The sequence below is a fragment of the Scyliorhinus torazame genome, chromosome 1 (assembly GCF_047496885.1).
Source record: "Scyliorhinus torazame isolate Kashiwa2021f chromosome 1, sScyTor2.1, whole genome shotgun sequence".
Lineage (NCBI taxonomy): Eukaryota > Metazoa > Chordata > Chondrichthyes > Carcharhiniformes > Scyliorhinidae > Scyliorhinus > Scyliorhinus torazame.
Genome location: NC_092707.1, coordinates 278,726,231 through 278,753,316, shown reverse-complemented (window position 1 = coordinate 278,753,316; position 27,086 = coordinate 278,726,231). Strand labels below are relative to the sequence as shown.

At 51.5% G+C, this 27,086-nt stretch overlaps 1 protein-coding gene across 1 annotated transcript in view; it reads left to right on the top strand.

Moving 5' to 3' along the window:
• LOC140421748 (protein sel-1 homolog 1-like) overlaps positions 1 to 27,086 on the top strand; it is a 126,090-nt gene that overhangs the window by 17,412 nt on the left and 81,592 nt on the right. The window contains exon 3 of the mRNA XM_072506603.1: positions 25,738 to 25,903. Coding sequence (XP_072362704.1) covers positions 25,738 to 25,903 — 166 coding nt within the window. The remainder of the gene's footprint in view (positions 1 to 25,737; positions 25,904 to 27,086) is intronic.

The window sequence follows — 27,086 nt, the reverse complement described above, 5'->3', positions numbered from 1 at the left end:
TTGATGCGGCTGAAGGCCTGGCGAGCCTCTGTCGACAGGGGGAAGGTAGTGGTCTGTATTAGCGGGCGGGCCTTGTCTGCATACTGGGAGACCCACTGGGCGTAATATGAAAAGAACCCCAGGCAACGTTTCAGGGATTTGGAGTAGTAGGGGAGGGGAAATTCCATGAGGGGGCGCATGCGTTCGGGGTCGGGGCCTATTATCCCATTGCGCACTACGTATCCCAGGATGGCCAACCGGTTTGTGCTAAAGACGCACTTTTCCTCGTTGTATGTGAGGTTCAAGGCGTTAGCGGTCTGGAGGAACTTTTGGAGGTTGGCGTTGTAGTCCTGCTGATCGTGGCCGCAGATGGTTACGTTATCGAGATACGGGAACGTGGCCTGCAACCCGTGCTGGTCAACCATTCGGTCCATCTCCCGTTGGAAGACCGAGACCCCGTTCGTGACACCAAATGGGACCCTTAGGAAGTGGTATAGACGCCCGTCTGCCTCGAAGGCTGTGTACTTGTGGTCACCTGGGCGGATGGGAGCTGGTGGTAGGCGGACTTGAGGTCCACGGTGGAGAAAACCTTATACTGGGCAATCCGATTTACCATGTCGGATATGCGGGGGAGAGGGTACGCATCTAGCTCTGTGTACCTGTTGATGGTCTGGCTATAGTCTATGACCATCCTTTGCTTCTCCCTGGTCTTTACTACTACCACCTGGGCTCTCCAGGGACTATTGCTGGCCTGGATTATGCCTTCCTTCAGCAACCGCTGGACTTCAGACCGAATAAATATCCGGTCCTGGGCGCTGGACCGCCTGCTCCTAGTGGCGACGGGTTTGCAATCCGGGGTGATGTTTGCAAACAAGGACGGCGGTTCAACCTTGAGGGTTGCGAGGCCGCAGATAGTGAGTGGGGGTATTGGGCCGCCGAATTGAAATGTTAGGCTCTGCAGGTTACACTGGAAATCTAATCCCAGTAATGTGGGCGCGCAGAGTTGGGGAAGGAGGTAGAGCCTGTAGTTTTTAAACTCCATTCCTTGCACCGTTAGGTTCGCGATGCAGAACCCTTTGATCTCTACGGAGTGGGATCCTGCAGCTAGGGAAATCTTTTGCGTACTTGGATGGATGGTCAGAAAACAGCGTCTTACCGTGTCGGGGTGAATGAAACTTTCGGTGCTCCCGGAGACGATCAGGCATGATGTCTCGTGTCCGTTGATCAGCACCGTTGTTGTCGTCGTCTGGAGCATCCGGGGCCGTGATTGATCCAGCGTCACCGAAGCCAGTCGTGGTCGTAGTGTCTCGGCGTCTTCTTCGGACCCCGTGGAGCCATCGATGCTGGGGTCCTTTGTTGTCACCCAAGATGGCGGCGTCCATGAATTGCACGCGGCCGGGGGTGGACAAAATGGCCGCCCCCATGGATCGCACGTGGTCGGGGGTGGACAAAATGGCCGCCCCCATGAATCGCACGTGGCTGGGGAGTCACAAGATGGCGGCGCCCATCCCCCCCTCGTGGTGGCCGGGACCCAAAATGGCGGCGCCCACGGGTCGCACATGGGGCGCTGGGGGGGTTGCGGAGCGTTTGGGATGCGCTGGGCTCGTTCTTCTCCGGGGATTGCGGCGACCCCCCGGGACCGGCACACAGCCGCGTAATGGCCCTTCTTGCCGCAGCTTTTGCAAATAGCTGCGCGGGCCGGGCAGTGCTGTCGGGGGTGTTTCGCCTGCCCGCAGAAATAGCAGCGGGCCTCCCCGGGATGATCTGGCGCTTTAACCGCGCAAGCCTGTGAGGGAGGGGGGGGTTTGTCGCGACGGGGGTCCACGGAGCCCAAGGGGTTGCCGCGCGGTCGGGGCCGTAGGCGCGGGCGTTTTGCGAGGCCACATCTAGGGAAGCTGCAATGGCCCGTGCCTCTGAGAGTCCTCGCGACTCTTTTTCTAAAGTCTTTGGCGGATTTGGGGAGAGTTCATACCTGCCACAAACACATCGCGAATTAGCATGTCCGTGTGTTCGATCGCGTTCACCGGCGGGCAGCTGCAGCCCCGTCCCAAAATTAGCAGCGCGGCGTAGAATTCCTCTAACGATTCTCCGGTACTTTGCCGTCTCGTTGCGAGTTGGTAGCGTGCGTAGACCTGGTTCATGGGGCGAACGTAAATGCTCTTCAGTGCTGCGAGCGCCGTCGGGAAATCCTCTGCATCTTCTATGAGAGGGTAAATTTCCGGGCTTACCCTCGAATGCAGGACCTGCATTTTCTGGTCTTCTTTGATCCGGCCAGGGGCCGTTCGGAGGTAGCCTTCGAAACAAGCTTGCCAGTGTTTAAAAACTGCTGCCGAGTTCGCTGCGTGGGGGCTGATCCGCAGGCATTCCGGGGCGATCCGGAGCTCCATAGTCCTTTAAGCTCGCTCAATAAATTGTAGCGCACAATGACTTACGAGAGAGACGAGTAGAGATGAAGTCGATGAGGCTTTATTGAGCGAGACTTGTCCCCAGCAGTTCAGCAACAGAATGGAGCGGCGGGGAGAAGTTCGGGTTCTTATACTCCGCCTTCAGGGCGGAGCCAGGAGTCAACAGCCAACCAGGACCCGGGATCTGTCAGCCAATAGCATTACGGCTTCACAGTCCCACATGACCCCTAATACATACTACCACAAAGACCAATTATTATCTAAATGGAAAGCAGATTCAAAATGCATCTGGGCAGAGGGATCTGGGTGTCTTTGTTCATGAATCGCAGAAAGTCTGTCTGCAGGTACAGCATATAATTAAAAAGGCAAATGGAATGTTAGCGTTTATTGCAAAAGGACTGGAGTATAAAAGTAGAGATGTGTTGTTGCAATTGTATAGGGTGGTGGTGAGACCACATCTAGAGGATTGTGTCCAGTTTTGGTCTCCTTATTTGAGGAAGGATGTGGTGACATTGGAGGCAGTTCAGAGGAGGTTCACCAGATTGATCCCGGGGACGTATGAGAAGAGATTAAACAGTTTGGGCTTATACTCACTGGAGTTTAGAAGGATGAGAAGGAACCTGATCGAGGTATCTAAAATACTAAAAGGAATTGATAAAATAAACGTAGACCAAATGTTCCCCCTTGTGTGTGGGGCAATCTGGAACAAGAGGTCACAGATATAGGTTGAGAGGCGTAAGATTTAGAACTGAGATGAAGAGGAACTACATATCGCAGAGGGTGGTGAAGTCGCATTTCACTGGGTTTGACAATAAAAATTGCATTTTGTTATGCCTTTTGTTAACCATTTCTTAAAATTTTAATTTAGAATTTCTGAACTCTAGAAAAACTGAAGTCAGTTGGGAAAAATTCTCCATTGGTTAGAGCCACATTTAGCACAAAGGAAGACAGTTGTGGTTGTGGAGGTCAATCATCTCAAGTAAGTAGGTCAGAGGTTAGGAACTCTGCAACGACACACTCGCCTCCTGACTCCCAAAACCTCCCAAAAGTCAGGAGTGTAATGGAATACACTTCACTTGTCTGGTTGAACGTAGGAACATTCTTAGGAGCAGGAGTAGGCCATTCGACTCCTCGAGCCTGCTCCGCCATTCAATAAGTTCTTGGCTGATGTAATTTTAAACTCCATTTCACATTCCTTTTTTTTTGTGGAAATTTTTTTCCTAAAATGTTTACAATGTTAATTTTAAAAAATATATATATTTATTAAAATTTTTTAACACCATTTTTCTCCCTTACAAACAATAACCCCCCCCACCCCCCGGAACAAAATAACGAGAAATCGCGCAGAGCAAGATATATACATGGAAAATTATATATTTACATGTCTTTGTACACTGGCTCTCTCCCATACGTGCCAGTTTCCCCAACCTTTCATGTTATCACTTGCTCATCCACCCTCCCAGGCAGTCCCCCCCTCCCCCCCCCCCCCCCCCCCCACCCCCAGGTTGCTGCTGCTGCTGATCGATCCTCCTCTAACGCTCCGCGAGATAGTCTAGGAACGTTTGCCACCGCCTGTAGAACCCCTGCGCAGACCCTCTCAAGGCAAACTTAATCCTTTCCAACTTTATAAACCCAGCCATATTGTTTATCCAGGCCTCCACGCTGGGGGGCTTCGCCTCCTTCCACGTTAGCAAGATCCTTCGCCGGGCTACTAGGGACGCAAAGGCCAGAATGCCGGCCTCTTTCGCCTCCTGCACTCCCGGCTCGTCCACTACTCCAAATATTGCTAGCCCCCAGCTTGGCTTGACCCGGACTTTCACCACCTGAGATATTGCTCCCGCCACTCCTCTCCAGAACCCCTCCAGTGCTGGGCATGACCAAAACATATGGACATGGTTCGCCGGGCTCCCTGAGCACCTTCCACATCTGATCTCTACCCCAAAGAACCTGCTCAGCCTCGCCCCCGTCAGGTGAGCTCTGTGAACCACCTTAAATTGTATCAGGCTGAGCCTGGCACATGAGGAGGAGGAATTAACCCTACCTAGGGCATCCGCCCGCAGACCTTCCTCGATCTCCTCCCCCAGCTCCTCCTCCCATTTACCCTTCAACTCTTCTACCAGCGCTTCCCCTTCTTCTTTCATCTCCTGATGTATTTCCGACACCTTGCCCTCCCCGACCCATACACCCGAGATTACTCTGTCTTGAATTTCTTGTGCCGGGAGCAACGGGAATTCCCTCACCTGTCGCCTCACAAAAGCCCTCACCTGCATATATCTAAAGGCATTTCCCGGGGGTAACTCAAACTTCTCCTCCAGTGCCCCTAGGCTCGCAAACGTTCCATCAATGAACAGGTCCCCCATTCTTCTGATCCCCGCCCGCTGCCAGCTCTGGAACCCCCCGTCCACCTTCCCCGGGACAAACCGATGGTTACCCCTGATCGGGGACCACACCGATGCTCCCATTGCACCCCTGTGCCGTCTCCACTGGCCCCAGATCCTTAGCGTTGCCGCCACCACCGGGCTCGTGGTATACTTTGTCAGCGAGAGCGGCAACGGTGCCGTCACCAACGCCCCCAGGCTCGTTCCTTTACAGGACGCCATCTCCATCCTATTCCATGCCGCCCCCTCTCCTTACATAACCCACTTGCGGATCATCGACACATTTGCTGCCCAGTAGTAGCTCCCCAGGTTTGGCAGCGCCAACCCTCCTCGGTCCCTACTGCGTTCCAGGAACCCTCTCCTTACCCTCGGGGTCTTATTCGCCCACACAGACCCCATAATACTCCTACCTACTCTCTTAAAAAAGGCCTTAGTGATCCCGATGGGAAGGCACTGAAACACAAACAAAAACCTCGGAAGGACCACCATTTTGACCGACTGCACTCTACCCGCCAGCGAGAGCGGTAACATGTCCCATCTTTTAAAATCCTCCTCCATTTGCTCCACCAACCTCGTCAAATTCAGTTTATGTAGGGGCCCCCAACTCCTGACTATCTGGATCCCCAGATACCGAAAGCTCCCCTCCGCCCTCCTCAGCGGTAGGTCCCCTATCTCTCTTTCTTGGTCCCCCGCCTGTAATACAAAGAGCTCACTCTTCCCTACATTGAGCTTATAGCCCGAAAACTCCCCAACCTCCCTCAGAGTTTGCATGACCTCCACCATCCCCTCTGTTGGATCCGCCAGGTACAGCAACAGGTCATCCGCATATAGCGACACTCGATGCTCTTCTCTCCCTCGGACCACCCCCTCCATTTATTAGACTCCCTCAATGACATGGCCAATGGTTCGATCGCCAATGCGAACAACAGGGGGGATGGGAGCACCCCTGCCTTGTCCCTCGGTACAGTCGAAAGTACTCCGACCTCCGCCGGTTCATCACTACACTCGTCACCGGGGCTCTGTAAAGGAGCTTAACCCAACTGATAAACCCTCCCCCGAACCCAAACCTACGCAGCACCTCCCAGAGGTACTCCCACTCTACTCGGTCAAAGGCCTTCTCCGCGTCCATAGCTGCCACTATCTCCGCCTCTCCCTCCACCGATGGCATCATTATCACGTTTAAGAGCCACCGCACATTGGTGTTCAACTGCCTACCCTTTACAAATCCTGTCTGGTCCTCGTGAATCACCCCCGGGACACAGTCCTCGATCCGCGTGGCCAGCACTTTTGCCAGCAACTTTGCATCCACATTAAGGAGCGAGATCGGCATGTACGATCCACATTGCAGTGGGTCCTTGTCCCGCTTTAGGATCAAAGAAATTGTCGCTTCCGACATTGCCGGAGGTAGGGTCCCCTCCTCTCTTGCCTCATTAAAGGTCCTCACTAGTAGCGGGGCCAACAGGTCTGCGTACTTCCTGTAGAACTCCACCGGGAACCCGTCCGGGGCCTTCCCCGCCTGCATGCTCCCCAAACCCTTGCTCAGCTCCTCCAACCCAATTGGTGCCCCCAAACCAGCCACCTCTTGCTCCTCCACCCTCGGGAATCTCAGTTTGTCTAGGAATCGTCTCATACCCTCTTCCCCCGCTGGGGGCTGTGATCTGTACAGCTCTTCATAGAAGGCCTTAAATACCTTGTTTATTTTCGTCGCACTCCGAACCATGGCTCCCCTTCCATCTTTGACTCCCCCTATTTCCCTCGCTGCCATCCTTTTACGGAGCTGGTGTGCCAGCATCCGACTAGCCTTTTCCCCATACTCGTAGATCGCCCCCTGCGCTTTCCTCCATCGTGTCTCCGCCTTCCCTGTGGTCAACAGGTCAAACTCCGTCTGGAGTCGTCGTCTTTCCCCAAGTAATCTTTCCTCCGGGGCCTCTGCGTATCTCCTGTCCACTCTCAAAATCTCCCCCACTAACCTCTCCCTTTCCATGCCCTCTGTCTTCTCCCTATGAACCCTAATGGAGATTAGCTCTCCCCTGACCACCGCCTTCAACGCCTCCCATAGCACCCCTACCCGCACCTCCCCGTTGTCGTTGGCCTCCAAGTACCTTTCGATACACCCCCTCACCATCCCACACACCACCTCGTCCGCCAGCAGTCCCACATCCAGCCGCCACAGCGGGCGTTGGTCCCTCACCTCTCCCATCTCCAGTTCCACCCAGTGCGGGGCATGGTCCGAAACGGCTATGGCCCAATACTCCGTCCCCTCCACCCTCAGGATGAGCGCCCTGCCCAGAACAAAAGAATCTATATGGGAGTAGGCTTTGTGTATTTTGTAAGGGCCACGAAGAATCCAGCACGAGTTTTAAGGATACAAAATAATAACGTTTATTTACTATAACAATATATGCATAACAGTAGCAGTAACTTCCCTTGCTACCTTCTCCTTCCTCCTGGTTCCTGGACTGGCCAGCTTATTTATAGTAGGAGTTTCTCCGCCCCCCTCATTGGGGCAGTTCATACTCCCATAGGATTGTGGGATAGTCATTAGTCCCCAGCCAATCGTCAGTAGGCAGGTTATAACATCCCTCCCCCCCAAAGTCCAAGGAATCCGCCGTAGGTCCTGGCGAAGGAAGGCGTCAAACTCGTTTGGCCACAGGCCGGACGCCATTTGCACGCGGCGCTGGATCAGGCGGCGTATAACGAGACGGAGACCGGCGCTTCCGTGATGAACGGCGCGGTTGTACATCCACGGCCTGTGGACCCGAGGATTCCCCCTCTGATTCATCCTGTGTCTCCATCTCGGAGTCAGAGTCTGCTGCCTCCGTCATGTCAGCGTCTCTATCCCCATTCGGTCCCGTCATGATCTGCGCAGGCTTCGAGTGAGGCACCAATGGAAGATTTGGAGGACTACCTTCCCTTGTTTCTGGTCTTTGCCGCTGTTGAACTGAGCTCCGGGGGCGGGGAATCTTTTGCGGGGATGATCTTCTGGACCGGACGTGGTCTACATGTTTTCGCTGGAGACGACCCTGGGCTTGCACTTGGTACGATATAGGGCCCGTTTGGCGAAAAATTACACCAGGAACCCATTGGGCACCACCAGCAAAATTCCGCACGAATACTGGGTCACCGGGGGCAAACTGCCGAATCGGACGATGCCGAGACAATCCCGGTCCCTGCCGTTCTTGTGTGCGGCGTACTTTTGCGCCAATGTCCGGGAAGACCATACTAAGGCGGGTGCGAAGTCTCCGGCCCATTAGGAGTTCTGCGGGAGCTACCCCAGTCACTGTATGGTGGGTGGTCCTGTACGTAATCAAAAACCGAGCCAGTCTCGTGTCCATTGATCCGGAAGACTGCTTCTTTAGGCCTCTTTTGAATGTTTGCACTGCACGCTCTGCCAACCCATTTGAAGCCGGGTGGTAAGGGGCAGTGCGGATATGGCGGATGCCGTTCATCTTTGTAAACCTAGCAAACTCCTCACTCGTGAATGGAGTGCCATTATCCATGACCAGCACCTCGGGGAGGCCGTGCATGCTAAATGATAAACGCAATTTTTCAATTGTTGCGCAGGACGTTGTCCCCTGCATCTTATGCACCTCCAGCCATTTGGACTGGGCGTCAATTAGTAGAAGGAACATGGATCCCTGAAAAGGGCCTGCGAAATCTGCATGTAAGCGTGCCCAATGCCGCCCTGGCCATTCCCAGTGATGTAGGGGCGCGGCTGGCGGAAGCTTCTGATGCTCCTGGCAAATGGAGCAGTTTTGGGCCACCTTCTCAATGTCGGTGTCGAGGCCTGGCCACCAGACATAACTCCGGGCCAACATTTTCATCTTGGTCACGCCCGGATGCCCATTGTGCAAGTCTGATAATATCAGCTCCTGGACTTTTTCCAGGACAATCACACGCGTCCCCCACAAGAGGATGCCGTCTTCTTCGCTGAACTCTGACAGCTTGGAGGAAAATGCCCGCAACTCGCCTGGGAGCTGTCTATGCTGCCCACCATACAGGACTATGTGCCGAACCTTTGACAGGACTGGCTCCGTCTGGGTCCACTCACGGATCTGTGATGCCGTGACAGGCAAGGTGTCCATAAAATTTAGGGTTGCGACCACCTCACCGGTCGTGGGGGTCGACATGGGGCCGGTCGATAAAGGCAATCGGCTCAGTGCGTCGGCATTTGCTATCTGCGTACCTGGTTTGTGCTCCAGAGAATACTCATATGCAGCAAGCAACAAAGCCCAGCGCTGGATCCGTGCAGAAGCAATGGGCAGTATTGGCTTATCCTCTCTGAAGAGTCCCAGCAGGGGCTTATGATCAGTCACGATAGTGAAATGGCGGCAGTACACATACTGGTGGAAGCGTTTCACCGCGAAAAACCACTGCCAGGCCCTCCTTCTCGATCTGCGCGTACTTCTCCGCTGCAGTCAATGTGCAGGAGGCGAAAGCTATCGGTCGCTCGGCCCCGTTCTCCATCTTGTGGGACAGGACAGCCCCAATACCATACGGGGATGCATCACATGTGACGAGCAAAGGCTTTCCCGGATCATAGTGGGTTAGTAACCCAGACGACGACAATTGTTGCTGCCCAGTCAGCAAAACGGACGGGCCTGATAATACCCAAACTGTCCAAACAAGTGAGCTCCCCTTCTACCTTCTCGAGCAAAGCGTAAGGCACTGGGCGCGCCCGGAAATAGCGCGGCGTGGCTCCTGGTTCAACTTGGATACGGGCTACGGCCCCTTTTATTTTCCCCAACCCAGGCTGGAATACCTCTGGGTATTGTCCTAGCACCTCAGTCAACCCTCCAGAAACGGTTTGGAGGATGTGCTGCCATTGCAACCGCAAATGGCGCAACCAGTCCCGACCCAACAGGCTGGGCCCATGGCCACGCACTACGATAAGTGGGAAACGCCCCTCCTGGCGTCCATAGACAACAGGGGTCATTGTAGTTCCTGCAATGTCCAGTGGTTCCCCCGTGTAGGTGGCCAACCTGGCCTGTGAGTCAGTTAGTGTAAGGGTCTGTATACCCTGCTTGATGTGGTCGAATGTCCTCTGGGCGATCACGGAGACCGCTGCGCCAGTATCCAACTCTATCTCCAGCGGGTGGCCATTGACCCGTACTGTCACCTTAATGGGGGCCACACGGGGAGCTGCCACACAATGCAGCTGCAGGCAGTCATCCTCCGTCTCCACGTCCTCAGGAGTGGTCCCCGCAGGTTCATCCACATGGAAGGTACGGCCTCTGGGCTGGTCCCAGTTACGGCCCCTGGGCTGGTCCCAGTTTCGGTCGGAACGACGGCGCCTCTGGCGTCCCCAGGACCGCCGTCCGCGACGGGGTCGGCGCCTACAAGTCTGACACCGTCATGGCTCCTCATCCATTGGCTCTGGAGAAGGCTCCCTTCGGGAGGAATGTCCGATGGCCACTGGCGTCGGTCTGGTCGTTGCCTCACCCAAGGTACCGCAGGAGTGCGGGGGGACGTTTTTAGGCGGAAAGGGTTGCGCCCCAAGGCATGCACTTCCATTCCCTGTAGCTCCTGTACTCCTCGCTCTGCGCTCTCTCGGGACAAGACTATTTGTATTGCCTGTTGAAAAGTCAATGTTGGCTCCGCTAACAACTTTCTCTGGGTGGCCGCATTGTTAATACCGCAAACCAAACGGTCGCGTAACATTTCTGACAAGGTCTCACCGTAGTCACAGTATACCGCAATCCCGCGTAGCCTGGATAGAAAATCGGCAAGGGATTCTCCAGGGGTCCTCTCAGCGGTATTAAACCGGTAACGCTGGACTATCGTGGACGGGGTTGGGTTAAAGTGTTGCCCCACTATATTCACAAGTTCGTCAAACGTTTTGGTGTCCGGCGCAGCTGGGTACGTAAGGCTCCTAATCACCCCAAACGTATGCGGCCCGCAGGCGGTGAGCAATATGACCACCTGGCGCTCGTTTTCAGTGATATTGTTTGCCCGGAAATAGTAACGCATCCGTTGCGTGTACTGGTTCCAGCTTTCCAGCGCAGCATCAAAAACATCCAAACGTCCGTACAGAGGCATGGTATAATAGAAAACAATTTCCAACCTGTATCCAACAAAAATCCAGGGAGGTGGCTTCAGCAGTGTAGACAGCTATTCACTTTTACCTTCGTCGCCAGTTTTGTAAGGGCCACGAAGAATCCAGCACGAGTTTTAAGGATACAAAATAATAACGTTTATTTACTATAACAATATATACATAACAGTCGCAGTAACTTCCCTTGCTACCTTCTCCTTCCTCCTGGTTCCTGGACTGGCCAGCTTATTTATAGTAGGAGTTTCTCCGCCCCCCTCATTGGGGCAGTTCATACTCCTATAGGATTGTGGGATAGTCATTTGTCCCCAGCCAATCGTCAGTAGGCAGGTTATAACAGTGTACATGGGAAAAGAAAGAAAATTCCCTGGCCTGCGGCCTTGCAAACCGCCATGGGTCCACTCCCCCCATCTGATCCATAAACCCCCTAAGTACCTTGGCCGCCGCCGGCTTCTTTCCAGTCCTTGATATGGAGCGGTCCAGTGCAGGATCCAACACTGTATTGAAGTCCCCTCCCATTATCAGGCCTCCTTTCTCCAGGTCCGGAATGCGCCCCAACATGCGCTTCATGAATCCTGCATCATCCCAGATCGGGGCGTATACGTTTACCAACACCACCCACGTCCCTTGCAGCCTACCGCTCACCATTACATATCGCCCTCCATTGTCCACCTCAATAGTCTTGGCCTCAAATGACACCCGCTTTCCCACTAATATTGCCACCCCTCTATTCTTCGCGTCCAGTCCCGAGTGGAATACCTGGCCTACCCATCCCTTTCTTAACCTGACCTGGTCCGCCACCTTCAGGTGAGTCTCTTGGAGCATGACCACGTCCACCTTCAGTTCCTTTAAGTACACGAACACTCGAGAGCCCCCCACCCCCGACTAGCCATCTCCTTTTCTGGGCCTGTCCCGTGTCCACGCTTCTCTCACCCCCCCCAGTCCCACAGACGGGGGACCCCCGTCTCGACCAGCTCCTCTGTGTCCCATTCCCTTTCGGCCAGTGCAGCAGCAACCCTTCCCCCCCCACTTCCCCCCCGCCCCTCCCCCCCGCCCCCCCGCTAGACCCCTGTCTAGCTTTTTTGCTACCCCCATGTCACTCCCGTAAGTCAGCTGACACCTGCTGACCCCGGCTTCCCCTGCCGTCCCATTGACCTCCCCGTGTGGGAGTCTCCCAATCCATATGCGTTCCTTCGTTCCCCTTCCCGCCTTTCTTCCCGCGCTTTCCACAGCCCACTCCGCCCCCTCTGGCGCAGCTCCTGTCGCGGCCTTGTCTCTCTCCCCCAGCCCATATAACATTTCCTGTGCGTGATTGACCCCCTATATACAACAACCATCACACATCAAACCTCAAACATCCCCCCACCCTCACAAACCCTCAGTTAGAGTCCAATTTTTTGGTTTGCATAAAGGTCCACGCCTCTTCAGGCGTTTCAAAGTAATAGTGTTGGCCCTTGTATGTGACCCACAGTCGCGCTGGCTGCAGCATTCCGAATTTCACTCCTTTCCGGTGCAACACTGCTTTGGCCCGGTTGAAACCCGCTCTCCGCTTTGCCACCTCCGTGCTCCAGTCCGGGTATATTCGGATCTCTGCATTGTCCCACTTACTGCTCCGCTCCTTCTTGGTCCATTTCAGGACCAACTCTCTGTCCGTGAACCGGTGAAACCTCACCACCATCGCCCTTGGCGGCTCATTTGCTTGGGGCTTCCTCGCCAGCACCCGGTGTGCCCTGTCCAACTCCAGCGACCTCGAAGGGGCCTCCGCGCCCATCATCGCCCCAAGCATCGTGCTCGCGTATGCCCCGGCATCAGCCCCCTCCACTCCTTCAGGGAGACCCAGGATCCGCAGATTCTTTCTCCTCGACCTGTTCTCCAGGTCTTCGAGTCTTCCCGCCCACCTCTTGTGTAGCGCCTCGTGCTGCTCCACTCTCACCGCCAGGCCCAAGACCTCGTCCTCGTTCTGGCTGACTCTTTTCTCTACCTCCTGGATCTTAACCTCGTGGGCCTTCTGGGTGATCCCGAGTCTTTCAATTGCCGAAAGCATAGGCGCCAGCATCTCCTTGCGCATCTCCTCGCGCTGCTCTTCGAAGCAGCGCTTGATGAACTCCTGCAGCTCCCCTTTGTCCCTGGCCACCGCCATTTTGTTTTTTTTACCCTGCTTCTCCGTTGCTCCAGTGCCACTTTTCTGGCCGTTGCACTTCGGGTCTGTTTCATAGGCGTTGGAGGGGGCCTCTCTCTTCCCTTCCCCACGGGTTTTTGTCGAAAAAAGTTCCGTTGGGGCTCCTCTAGCGAGCCCGAAAGTCCGTGGTAGCGGGAGCTGCCGATTCGTGCGGCTTAGCTCCGCATCGCCGCACCCGGAAGTCGTTTAACAATGTTAATAACAAACCTACAAAAACACAATAACAATTAAACAGTAAGAGTCCCCTCCCCCACCCCATCTTTCCTTACAACAGTAGGACTAAATCCTCCCGACCCACCCTAACCCCCACCCTTCTCCTAACAACTAACAGTGACCTGCTCTTTAAAGTACGATATAAACGGCCAGCATCTGGGATGAAACCTTGCCACTGACCCTCTCACGGTAAAATTAATCCTCTTGAGGTATAAAAACTCCATCAAGTCACTTAGCCACGCCGAGGTGCTTGGCAGTGCAGTTGACCTCCAGTCCTTGAGGATCCGCCCACCTCCTTGCCACCAGTGAGGCAAGGTCAGGATGTCAGCCCTTGCCCTCATCCGAACTTCAGGCACAACCAAAACCCAAAAAATCTCCACCAATGGGCCAGGCTCCAACCCAATGTTCAGGATTGGCGACATAGTCTCAAAAAAGGACCTCCAGAAGTCCGCCAGCTTTAAGCACGATCACAACATGTGCCCCTGATGTGCTAGGCCTTCCAGACACTGATTGCATTTCTCATCCACTCCTTCAAAAATTCGATTTGTCGTAGCCTTCGTAAGGTGCGTCCAGGACACCACTTTCAGCTGGATGAGACTCCGCCTTGCACAGGACGAGATCGAGTTCACTCTCCTCACTCCAAACCACCTCCTCTAAGATTGGTCCCAACTCCTCCGTCCACTTTGCCTTCATACCCTCAACAATGTCCTTCTCCTCCCCATCATCTGCTGGTAAACCCAACGTGCTGGCCACCTCCAAACCAGAGCAGGATAAGGTCCTTTCGAGCAAGGTAGAAGGCTGCTTCATTGGAATGGCTGAAAAGTACTTTTTGACCCAGCCGCGCACCTGGAATACCTGAACCCATCAGCATCTGTGAGCCAATATTGTTCTTTCGGTTCCTCTGAGCTAGCGAACCAACCTTCTGTAGCTATCTTTACTTGCTATAAATATGGCAGTCAATGAGGTTGCCCTTCTTTTATCTAGATATTAATATGATATGCTTTCAGAGTCGCCAGGTATCAAATGATACCGCTACAAGGTTCAACCGGGTATCGATCAAAGAGCCAAACAACCAGTTAGTTCGTTCAAGATCAATGATACTTTATTTACACACAAAATTAACTTACACATGCAACATAAACACTACCAGCTAAATTACACCTAACAACTATAACAACCTGTACTTAACTTCAGGCACCCGGCTTAGGTCAGAGGAACAGTGGCCTTTGTTCAAATCTGGATCTACTGGGTCTGGAGAAGTAACTGCGGTTCAGTTAGGATCATCCGTCTGGTAGCGAGCGTTGAACTTGGACTTGCTTCTGGTCGTGGTGCTGCAATTGGAGGTGGATGTTGCTGGAGCGCCAGGTCCAAAAGAGATCGAACACATGGCAATGTCTCTCTTTATCCTTGGGGGGTTTCGCGCTCTGTTGGGCGGTCCTTAGGTTTGGACCCAATTAATTGGGCAGTTCTCGATCACTGCCTTCGATCTGAGCCAATAAAGGGGTGGGTGCCTTGATGGCTGGGCGTGTCCTAAGCGGTCGTTGACCTTGCTGTTTATGGTTCCTGAATAAAGGGAGTGCCGCCGAAATGTCTGGAATTGTATCGGTTACCTGAGTATCAATCCTTTGTCTTACGGAGATGGGCCATTAAATGCTAATCAGTTGGGGGTTTCGATGCTGTCTGGATTCTCTGCTCACAAATATACATTCAGGCTCTGTGTCTGCCTGAATCTTACATTGTCCATATTTCCCTTTAGGCTTTGCGTACGTCCATGTTTCTTGTTGTAAGTGGCCATCCCAGATGGCTACACTTCTAAGTATAAATCACCCACTTTCTCTAAACATTTATCCTTCCATTCCCTAAATTTCACATCCAACCTAGCAGGTTTGAATAACTGATTCATGCAGATGGGGGTCAGCCTAGAGGCAGCCCTCCTGTTAAAATGATGGCGGAGTTGCCTCCAAATTTTTAACTTGACTACTACTAACGAGTTAGACGAGTGTTTTTTGGTACCACCGGTAACGGAGCTGATACCAGCGCCGCTAAGCTTACTCCGCTCACAGAATCTGATTCCGCCTGAATCCAAAGCTCATCCGAATCTCTGAACCACTCCAGCACCTTTCCAGCATTAGCTGCCCAATAATAGTATTGGAAGTTTGGCAAAGCCAAGCCCTCCAATTGTCCCTTCCTCTGGAGCATCGTCCTCCTGATCTTTGGGCTCTTACCCGCCCAAATAAACCTAGTCACCAGACGGCCAATCACTATGAAAAAAACCTTGAGCAAGAACGTCGGAAGGCACTGGAATAAGAATAGAAATTTCTACAAGATGTTCATCTTAGCTGATTACAATCGCCCCGCTCCAAATAATGGGAGACTGTCCCACCTTTGCAAGTCTGCTTTGACCGTTGGCACCAGATTTGTATAATTCAACCCCCAGAGCTTCCCCCAGTCCCTTGATATCTGGACACCCAAATACTAAAAATAACTTCCAGCTCGCCGGAACGGCACTCCGCTAAACCCCTTTCTCTGCCTCAGCAAACCAATCACAGAGTATTCACTCTTTCTTATATTTATCTTGTAACCAGAGAAGACCCCAAAAAGCTGCAAGATTCCCATAAAGTTATCTATTGACGCCTCTGGATCCCTCACATATAATAGTAAGTCATCGACTTACAGTGAGACCCTGGGTTTCACCCCACCCCTAAACATTCCTCCCCAAGTAAGACCTCAGGGCCATGGCTAGTGGCTCTATTGCTAGTGCAAACAGCAAAGGGGATTGCTTCTCGGCCTTTTGACTTCGATCAAATGTAGTATCTGCTCTGCCTTTTGGCTCGGATCTGGTATGTCTCTCTTGTGGGGACCATGAATTGGATTCAATTTGAATTTGAATTGGCTTTTGGAGCAGACGAGGAGCTGGTTTAGGGTTTCGCCCCTGACCACACACTCTGAGCCCTGGCTTTGTAACTCAGGAAAAGTAATTTAAAAAACAGCAAAGGGGACAGTGGACATCCCTGCCTGGTACCCCACAGAGATGAAAGGGGGCGGAGGCCACTTAGTTAGTGCAGACACTGGCAAATGGGGTCGTATATAACAACCACACCCACACTACAAAGCCCGTCCCAAATCCAATTTTTCGAAAACCGCAAACAGATAATCCCACTCTACCTGGTCGAACACCTTCTGTGCATCAAGCGATTATGATTAGGACCCTCACTCGGAGCAAGCACCACATTCAACAGTCATCACATGTTCGCCATCAATCTCCGTCCCTTAAAGAGACCCGTTTGGTCTTTCCCCACCACCTCTGGCAGACAAGGTTCCAGTCTTAGCTAACATCTTAGCTAACAGCTTCACGTCCACATTTAGTAGGGAGATCGGTCGATACTATCCGCAGTCCAAGGGGTCCTTGCCTTTTTTCAACAGCAGGGAAATCAAAGCCTGCCTCAGTGTCTGTGGTAAAGCAGCTTTCTCCAAGGAGTCCCTGAACATCCCTAACAATAGAGGGGCTAATAGATCAATTAATGTTTTCTAAATTTCAACTGGGAACCTATCGGGTCCGGTTTCCTTTCCCCGACTGCATCAAATTTAGTGCCCGTTTGACCTCATCCAAGTCTAACGGAGCATCGAGGTCCCAGCGTGGGAAACTACAACTCATCCAGGAATTCCACCAAAACTTTGGAGGTTCTAACCTTTATAAATTTTGGTAGAAGGTCTTGAATATGTCATTTACCATCTCCTGATCTGAGACCAGACCCCCATCCTGTGTCCTAATCTGGGCAATTTCTCTCTCAGCCTCCTGTTTCCTCAGTTAATTGGCCAGGAGGCTGACATGACTCCTCCCCATATTCGTAAATAGCTCCTTTAGCTCACCTCAGCTGTCGTACCGCCCTTTCTGTAGTGATCAGATTAAACTGCGTTTACAGCTTTCTCCTCTCCACTAATAGTTCTTGGGCTGGGCTGCCTGCATACTTATGATCTACCTCTATAATATTGTCTACTACCTTTTCCCGCTCCATCCTTACCTCCTGCTGTACGTGGGTCATGAAAGATATAATTTCTCCTGTAATTACAACCTTCAGTGCTCCCACAGTGTTGAGGGAGAGACCTCCCCATTGTCATTGGTCAAAATATAATCCTGGATAGCCCCTGAGATCCTTGCACAGCACCCAATGTCCATTAGCAGACCCACATACAGCCGCCACCCCTGTCGATGCCCCTTACCTACCCCCAACTCAAGGTCCATCCAATGTGCGGCATGGTCAGAAATGACCACCATCTGGGCAGCACAGTGGCACAATGGTTAGCACTTCTGCCTCACGGTGCCGAGGTGCCCCCACAACCCAGAGATGTGCAGGGTAGGTGGATTGGCCACGCTAAATTGCCCCTTAATTGGGAAAAAATAATTGGGTATTCTAAATTTATTTTTAAAAAGTAATGAATTGACCACCACCGAGTACTCAGATTTATTCACCTCTGCCACAACGTTCGACTTATGACAAAAGAGTCAATCCTGGAAAAAGCACTGTGTACTGAGGAGAAGAATGAGAACTCTTGTATTCCCCTGGGTGCCCCCCGCCATTTCTTCCATAAAAGCCATACCTCCTGGGACCAGCGATCTTGGCCTCGAATGATCTACCTTTCTTTCCAGCGCTCAGTTCATGTCTCCTCCCATAACCTAAGCTGCTGGGTGTCTTGATCTGGTATCCTTGCCCGCAGCCATTTCATGAACATTGTATCATCCCAATGCAAGGCATACACATTCACCAATACCACCAGTATCATTTCTAACGCCCCAGTTACAAGAACATACATCCCTCCCGCATCTGCTAATATGTTCTCCGAACGAAACCGGACCCCTTTATTAGTAAGGATTGACAAACCTCCGGGCCCTGCTGTCAAATCCCTCGTGGAAACCTCGGCTCACCCAAGCTTTCCGAAGCTGCGCCTGATCTCACTCACGCATATGGGTCTCCTGGAGGAATGTCACATCGGCTACCAAGTTCTATAAATGAGCAAAATCCCATGGGCTTTTGACTGGGCCCTACAGGCCTTGCACATTCCAGATGACCACCCCCTCCTGCCTAGCCTTGAGTCCGTCATTACCGCCATGAAATATCATAGATTCCCAGGCCGCAGGCCCACCTAAGATGGCAACCCATCCCATCTAAATGGTGGAGCAGAAAAAGATAACTGGGGTGAAATTCTCCAGTATCAGCGCGATGTCCGCCGACCGGCGCCAGAAAACGGCGCTAATCAGTCCGGCATTGCACCGCCCCAAAGGTGCGGAATCCTCCGCATCTTGGGGGGCCGCGCCCTAACCTTGAGGGGCTAGGCCCGCGCCGGACTGATTTCTGCCCTGCCAGCTGGTGGAAAAGGCCTTTGGTGCCCCGCTAGCTGGCGCGGAAATGACATTGCCGGGCGGTGCATGCGTGGGAGCGTTAGCGGCAGCTCACGGCATCCCCGCGCATGCGCTGTGGAGGGAGCCTCTTCCGCCTCCACCATGGTGGAGACCGTGGCGAAGGCGGAAAGAAAAGAGTGCCCCCATGGCACAGGCCCGCCCGTGGATCGGTGGGCCCCGATCGCGGGCCAGGCCACCGTGGGGGCACCCCCCGGGGCCAGATCGCCCCGCGCCCCCCACAGGACCCCGGAGCCCGCCCGCGCCGCTTTGTCCCGCCGGTAAGAGAGGTGGTTTAATCCACGCCGGCAGGACAGGCATTCTAGCAGCGGGACTTCGGTCCATCCGGGCCGGAGAATCGCGGGTGAGGGCCCGCCAACCGGCGCGGCGCAATTCCCGCCCCCGCCGAATCTCCGGTGCCGGAGAATTAGGCAACCGGCAGGGGCGGGCTTTACGCCAGCCCCCGTCGATTCTCCGACCCGGCGGGGGGTCGGAGAATCTCGCCCCTGGTCACTGTCAGTCCCCCCCCCACCATCGAGCTTAACCTAACTGACCCGATATATCGCAACCCCATCCCCCACTTGATTTCCATTAATTGGGTGGCACGGTAGCAATGGTTAGCAATGTTGCTTCACAGCACCAAGGACCCGGGTTCAATTCCTGGCTTGGGTCACTTGCGGTGCAGAGTCTGCATGTTCTCCCCGTGTCTGCGTGGGTTTCCTCTGGGCGCTCCAGTTTCCTCCCACAAGTCCTGAAAGATATGCTTGTTTGGTGAATTGGACATTCTGAATTCTCCCTCAGTGTACCCGAACAGACGCCGGAATGTGGTGACTAGGGTATTTTCACAGTAACTTCATTGCAGTGTTAATGTAAGCCTACTTGTGACAATAATAAAGATTATTATTAGTATTAACTTTCTAATGCCAGTAAGGTGACACCCCACCCTAAGTCCCACCTATTCCTTAACCATCACCTTCATATCTGCCCAAGTATGTTTCTCCCCCCAATCCTCTTTCCCGCCCATAATAAACAAAGGCCTTAAACTGAGGAAAGACACCCCCCTCGTCCCACCAACTACTAAGCCCGTAAAGAAGGACACTCTTTTAAAAAAAGAGGAAATGACCATAGCTAAACACCTTCACCATTAGCCCAACTCAACACCTTAACAACATGAACAATAAAAACAGTAAAATATTAACACCCCAACCGCCCACCCGCAACCCTCAAGCTATGTCCAGACCACGGTCTTTGATAATGTCCTCCGCCTGCTCTGGAGTTTCGAAATAGAAATCTTTTGAGTCAAACGTGACCCTTAATTTCGCTAGGTACACAATCTCAAATCGCACTCCTCGATTAAACAGGACCAAATTCACCTTATTGTAGACCGACCATCTTTTCGCCAATTCCGTGCCAGTGTCCTGGTAAATCCTTACCATGTTGCCTTCCCAGTTGATGTTTTGGGCTTTCTTGGCCCTATCCAGGATCCGCTCCTTTCTCTGGAAACTATGAAATCGAATGGTCACCGCTCAAGGTGGCTCATTTGGTCGCGGTTTCTGCCACAAGGCCCTGTGTGCCCTGTCGCAGAAAATACCTCATCACCGCTCATCAATTGGGAGAACTTCGCAGCAAAGTATTTGGTTAGCCTTGCCCCCTCGACTCCATAGGGTAGACCCACTAGCCTCAGGTTCATGCGCCTGGACCTATTTTAATCATCCAGCTTGGCCTTGAGGCCCTTGTTCCTGTCTCTGACGATCTCCATTTCTGCCTCCAAGGACACAAGTCTGTCATTGTGCTGGGATAAGGCCTCCTCCATGCTTTTCAATTTATCCGCCTGCATGCCTACCGCTTTAGTTGTTTTGTTCAGTTGCTCCCTGATTGGGCCGAAAATTTCCTTCACCGTGTTTTGGAATTAAGCCTTCAATTCCTGACTGTGTTTCTTGAAGCGTTCGTCCATTTCTCCACCAATTTCATTTTAATTCTCTGGCTACCATCCCGCCATCATGTCGAGGGTGATAGGCATGGCCGATTGCTCTTCTATCTTTGATGCCTTGTTGTTTGGGTTCAATGTTGGCAACTTCACCCCGCCACCCCTCTTCAATGTCAATTTCGACACTGCAGTCTTTAAGGTCAATTTCTCTGTCAGGCAAGTCTGTTTTTTTTTATTTTTCCGATCGGGCAGATAAGCCCAAATTGCCGGAGCCTGCGCGGGAGCCGCCCGAGATGCGCCCGCTACTTCACGCTGCTGCATCGGAAGTCCCATTTCACATTCCTGGCTACCTCCGATAATCTTTCATCCCCTTGCTTATTCAGAATCTATCGACATCTGCCTTAAAGACATTCAAAGACTCTGCCTCAACCACCTTTTGAGGAAGAGAATTCCAAAGTCTCACAACCCTCAGAGGAATGTTTTTACCTCATCTCTGTCTTAAATAGACGACCCCTTATTTTTAAACAGTAGCCCTTAGTTCTGGATTCTCCCACAAGAGGAAACATCCTTTCTACATCCACCCTATCAAGTCCCCTCAGAATCTTGTACGTTTCAATTAAGTCACCTCTTATTCTTCTAAACTCCAGCAGACACAAGCCTAGCTTTGTTCTGTTCAACCTTTCCTGATGAGAAAACCCACCCATTCCAGATATTATTCTGGTAAATCTTCTCTGAACTGTTTCCATTGCTTTTATATCTTCCCTTAAATAAGGAGACCAGATGTGGTCTCATCAATGCCCTGCATAAATGAAGCACAACCTCCCTATTGTGTTCAATTCCGCTTCCAATAAAAGATACTTAGGTGGTTGTGTTTGACTGGTGCAGATGCGATGGGCCGAAGAGTCTTTCTGTGCTGTAGACCTCAGACTCAATGACATTCTATTAGCTTTGCTAATTATTTGTTGCAGCTGCATACTAACCTTTTGCAATTCATGCACAAGGAAACCCAGATGTCTCTGAATCACAGAGCTCCTTCCTTATTTAAATAATGCACTTTTTTATTCATCCTGCCAAAATGGACCATTTCACATTTTCCCACATTATCCTCCATTTGTCATATCTTAGCCCACTCAGCTAACCTATCTATACTCTTTGGCAGCCTCCTTAAATCCTCTTTTGAATTTACTGAATATAGCTCCAACACCACTCCAAGAAACTCAACACCATCCAGGATGGTACCCCATCCATAAACATTCACTCCCTCCGTCACCGACACACTGTGGCAGCAGTGTGTACCATCTACAAGATGCACTGCAGAAACTCTTGGCTCTTCCAACAGCACCTTCCAAACCCATGATCTTTATCACCTAGAGGGACAAAGCCAGCAGTCACATAGGAACACCATCACCACCTGCTTGTTCCCTCCAAGCACAACACCATCCTGACTTGAAATGATATTGCCGTTCCTTCACTGTTATTGGGTCAAAATCCTGGAGCTCCCAGTTCCACATGAACTTCAATGGCAGCTCACCAAAGCCTTCTCAAGGGTAATTAGGGATGGGCAATAAATACTGGTCTGGCATTTCATGAATGAATTTTTAAAAAACTAAATACAAAAGCATTTGCTCGGTTATAAATAAATTGCAAAACTCTTTCCTCTCGTGTAAATGTTGTCTTTGCTGCTTTGATATCTTCCAATATTTTGTGATTCAAAGTAACCTTTGTGATCTACATATCAACACCTTAGAATAAAAATGATGGGCGGAATTTAACAGCTATTCACGCCGACAGGATATTCTGGTCCCATTGACAGCACACGGGTTTCCCGGTGACGAGGGGTGCAGTCAATGGGAAATCCCATTGACAATGGCGGGACCATAAAATCCCGCTGGTGGGCCACCTCCGCCGCCGAAAAACACATAGCGGGTTGCACGGTAAATCCCACCCAATATTTGCACATAGATTATGGGTTGGATTCTCCGGCAGGAGAGAGGTGGCACGCCGTTCGCTTTTAAAAAATATATATTTTATTACAAACTTGTATCAAAGCAGGTTACAGCAAGTAAACACCCTGGGAAACACACTTCCCAACACTCAACTGTACAGCCTGTACAGATTTATGTCCTTTTTCACCCCCCCCCCCCCACCCCCCACCCCCAAATCACCCACCGCCCTGCGACAAATAGCTCCTCAAACACGGTCACAATCATCCCCCGCCTTTTCTCAAACTCCCCCGCTGAGCCCCTTAACTCATACTTTATCTTCTCTAACTGCAGGAAGTCGTACAGATCACCCAACCATGCTGCTACCCCCATTGGCGATGCCGATCGCCACTCCAGCAAAATTTGCCGCAGTGCAATCAGAGAGGCGAAGGCCAAGACATAGGCCTACCTCCTCTCCATGAGCTCCGGCTCCTTTGAAACCCCAAATATCGCCACCAAAGGGTCCGGGTCCACCTCCTCCTCTACTATCTTGGCTAAGACCGCGAACACTCCCACCCAGAATCTTCCCAATTTTTCGCAACCCCGAAACATGTGCGTGTGATCCACTTGCCCCCGCCCACACCTCTGACATTCATCTGCTACCCCCTGAAAGAACCCACTCATTTTCGCCCGAATCATATGCACCCTGTGCACCACCTTAAACTGTATCAGGCTCAACCTTGCAGAAGAGGAGGCCCCGTTTACCTTTCGCTGTGCCTCACTCCATATTCCCCAATTGATCTCCATTCCCAACTCCGCTTCTCATTTCACCTTGATCTTCACCACCCGCTCATCTTCCTGCTCCCCCAGCCACTTATATATATCCCCAATTTTTCCCTCCCCTTCCACATCAGGAAGCAGCAGTCGCTCCAGCAGGGTGTATCCCGGCAACCTAGGGAACCCCTTCCAGACCTTTCATGCAAAGTCCCTAACCTGCAGATACCTGAACTCACTACCCCTCGGCAGCTCTAACATCTCCCTGAGCTCCTCCAGACTGGCGAACCCTTCCTCCAAATACAAATCCCTCACCTTGACCAGCCCCGCTTCCCTCCACCTCCTGTATACACGATCCATCCCCCCGGCTCAAACACATGATTCTCGCACAGCGGCGTTAACACCATCATCACTTCCACGCTAAAAAGCCTCCTCAGCTGATTTCATTTCTTCACCGTGGACTGCACCACTGGGCTCCCTAAATACCTACTCAGAGCCATTGGCAACGCTGCCGTCACCATAGCCCTCAAACTAGATCCCTTACAAGATTCCTCCTCCATCCTAACCCACTCTACCCCTTCTCCTTCCCACCTCTGCAGTACCTTGTCCACATTCGCCGCCCAATAATAATGAAGGAAGTTCAGCAACGCCAACCCCCCCCCCCCCCCCCCCCCCGCTGCCTCTGCTTCTGTAACAGGGTCCTCCCCACCCTCTGCACCTTCCCTGCCCATTACAAAGTCCGAGATAATCATGTCCACTTTCTGAAAAAAGGCCTTTGGTATAAAGATCAGGAGATCAGTACCGTAAATGGCATCCCCCCTAAATTAGCCCGCTGTGCCAGCTCATTCACTGGGAATACCTCGCTTTTCCCTACATTCAGCTTGTACCCCGATAACCCTCCAAACCTCCCCTAAAGGCCCATAATCCTTCCCATACTTTCCAACGGATCCGAAACATACAGCAAGAGCTCATCGGCATCGAGCGACACCCAATGCTCCCTGTGTCCCCTCATTATCCCCTGCCACTCTGCCGACCCCCTGAGAGCCATCACCAATGGCTCTATGGCCAGCGCAAACACCAGCGGCAACAGCGGACACCCCTGCGGCATGCCGTTCGCTGGTGGCGGAATACTCTGTTTCCGCCGTTATCAATGGGAATTCCCATTGAAACTACCCTACACCGCCGGGAGACCTGCAAACGGGGGTGCACTGCTAGTGGGATCAGAGAATTCCACCGCCAGCAAATGGCCTATATCTTACATAGTCGTAGAATACATTTCTAAATGGATTCCTAAAATCTTCTATGAAAGCATTCTTGTCTTATGTTTTCTTCAGACATATTATTGATAAAGGCAGATAGCCCACAGACTGAAAAAGAGAATCCATTAGGTTTTTATAGTTTTATACCTATAGATTCTTATATTAGTTAATGTTGTATATTAGGAAAAATAAAATATTTGTAAGGTGGATGTAGTAAGTTGTTGAAGAATGTTCTAACTCAATTTGGAGGTTTGATATCATAAAATACGAAAATTAAACCTAAAACATTTTACATGGTTATACCACATATATCTCAAATCAGTGTTTAAAAAAAATTATATCTGTATGTAGTAAGCAAATGCTTAATATTTGCAACACTTGACTTCCTTTTGTTACACTTTTTGTCAAATTTTTCCCAATACAAATTCCTGTGTCCACATTTGTAATGTAAACTGTCATTCTGTCATTGGTGTTTTAGAACCTTAATTTTATGTCTTGTAACTTCTCAATCAGCACTGCATTTAAGCTACTGTGCTCCAAACAACTCTATTTCTCGGTTTTCCAATTTACATTCTTTTTGCTGGCTAACCATAATTAACGATATAATATGAAAGAATTATACCAGAAAAATAATGACAGTTATACAACTTTAAAATGGGAACTGAATTCAACTGTGCACCCTGATCTAATTTTCCTCCATTTACTAACTGTGCTGCAGCAGAAAACAACATTTGGTCCTGACTCCATGTATACAATGCGATTCATTGATCATTGGCGTGCTTCCATCTTGTGAGACGATAGTTTCTACCGTGGTAGTTAACTCTTGTGTAAGCATCACCCCACTCTGTCATGGCACTCTGCCACATTTTCTGCAAAGGAAGGCAGTGGGCTGGGAAGGTACAGGATTCACTGGCATCTGAGCCGGCAGATCATAGGTTCAGTTCCACGTGCCATGGAAGGAGCGTTCACATGGCTCAAACTTCCACAAATGCAATGCCAGACATGATCGACGAGTCCTATATCATGTAATGGTAACATTAATAACCACACTAAGAAGTGAAATTTCTTATCATGCCAGTTTTCTGATCCATGGTGCTGTAGGTTATATTAATGGTGAGCTGACAGACATTCTTATTTCATTAACATGCAGCTATCAATAGTGTTTAGATGGCAGAGATTTAAATACAGTAGTATCTGGCGACATTTGACAATATAAATTTCCTGCTTCTAACACTTATATTTCCTGTTTTTAAGTAGAGGTTATAAGCTACTGGTGAAAGCAGCTGATATCGGAAGTACTAAAGCCATGGAGCGAATAGCCTTTGCCTTATTATTTGGTGACCAACTGCCCCAGAACATTACAGCAGCTAAAGATCTCTTTGAGGCTCTGGCAGAAAATGGCTCGCATAAAGCCCAAACTGTGAGCTCCATAAAAATTGATTCAAATGGAAATAATGTGATGAAACATATAAAATAAGCAAAATACTGTGTGGATGCTGGAATCTGAAACAAACAGAGAATGCTGGGAAAACTCAGCAGATCTGGCAGCATCCGTAGGGATAGGAACAGAATCTCCCTATAGATGCCAGCAGAGTGTTGAGTTTTTCCAGCAAATGGAATGCTGGCTATTATTTCCGAGAGCCCGGAGTATAAAAGTAAAGGGCATGATTTTGAGGGTTAACTTGCGGCGGGTGCAAATCCCTTTATAGCTGCTAAATCTCACGATAGGGCCATAATGGGATTTGCTTTGGTAAGATCTCGACTTGAGATCTTCCCCAAGTCTCTGCCGATGACGTTCTGGGCATAAACCTGATTTACATGTCCTTAAACAGCTTTTCACCGTAGTATTACCCCTGTGGAATGCTCTCCCCTTGTGGTGTGATGTCATGCCGCGGGAATCACTACTGGTTTTTGGAAACAAAAACTAGTCATGGTGACCACTCTGGGCGTGCAAAGGTGCCTGGCACCCCGGGGTTGAGACCCGAGGCTGGGCATTCACCCCCTAGCACTCTGGCAATGTGCCCTGGCAGTGCCAGGGTGGCCACCCTCCTCAACCGAGGGAGGGGGTTCCATTTATGTGTGATGGGGGTGAGGGAGGGGGTTCCCCCAATTCTTCCGTGGTGGAAGAAAGCTTGTGGGGGTTGTCCCCCATGGCCGTGGAGGGCTGTGAGGTTTATCTTTCAAAGATGGCACCGTGATCTCTGCGGAGCCGGCCTTGCTGCTCTATCAAGGCCATCTCCGCCAGCACAAAGCACACCCCTTTTTTTTTTTTAACAGTGTGTCTGAAGATCTGGTCAGAAAACCTAGCCATGTTTCGGGCGACTCGGGCGACATTCTCCGACCCCCCGCCAGGTCGGAGAATCGCCGGGCGCTGGCGTGAAACCCGCCCCCGCCGGTTGCCGAAGTCTCCGGCACCGGATATTCGGCGGGGGCGGGAATCGCGCCGCGGCGGTTGGCGGGCCCCCCCCCCGCTCGATTCTCCGGCCCGGATGGGCCGAAGTCCCGCCGATAAATTGCCTGTCCCGCCGGCGTAAATTAAATCACCTCCCTTACCGGCGGGACAAGGCGGCGTGGGTGGGCTCCGGGGTCCTGGGGGGGGCGGG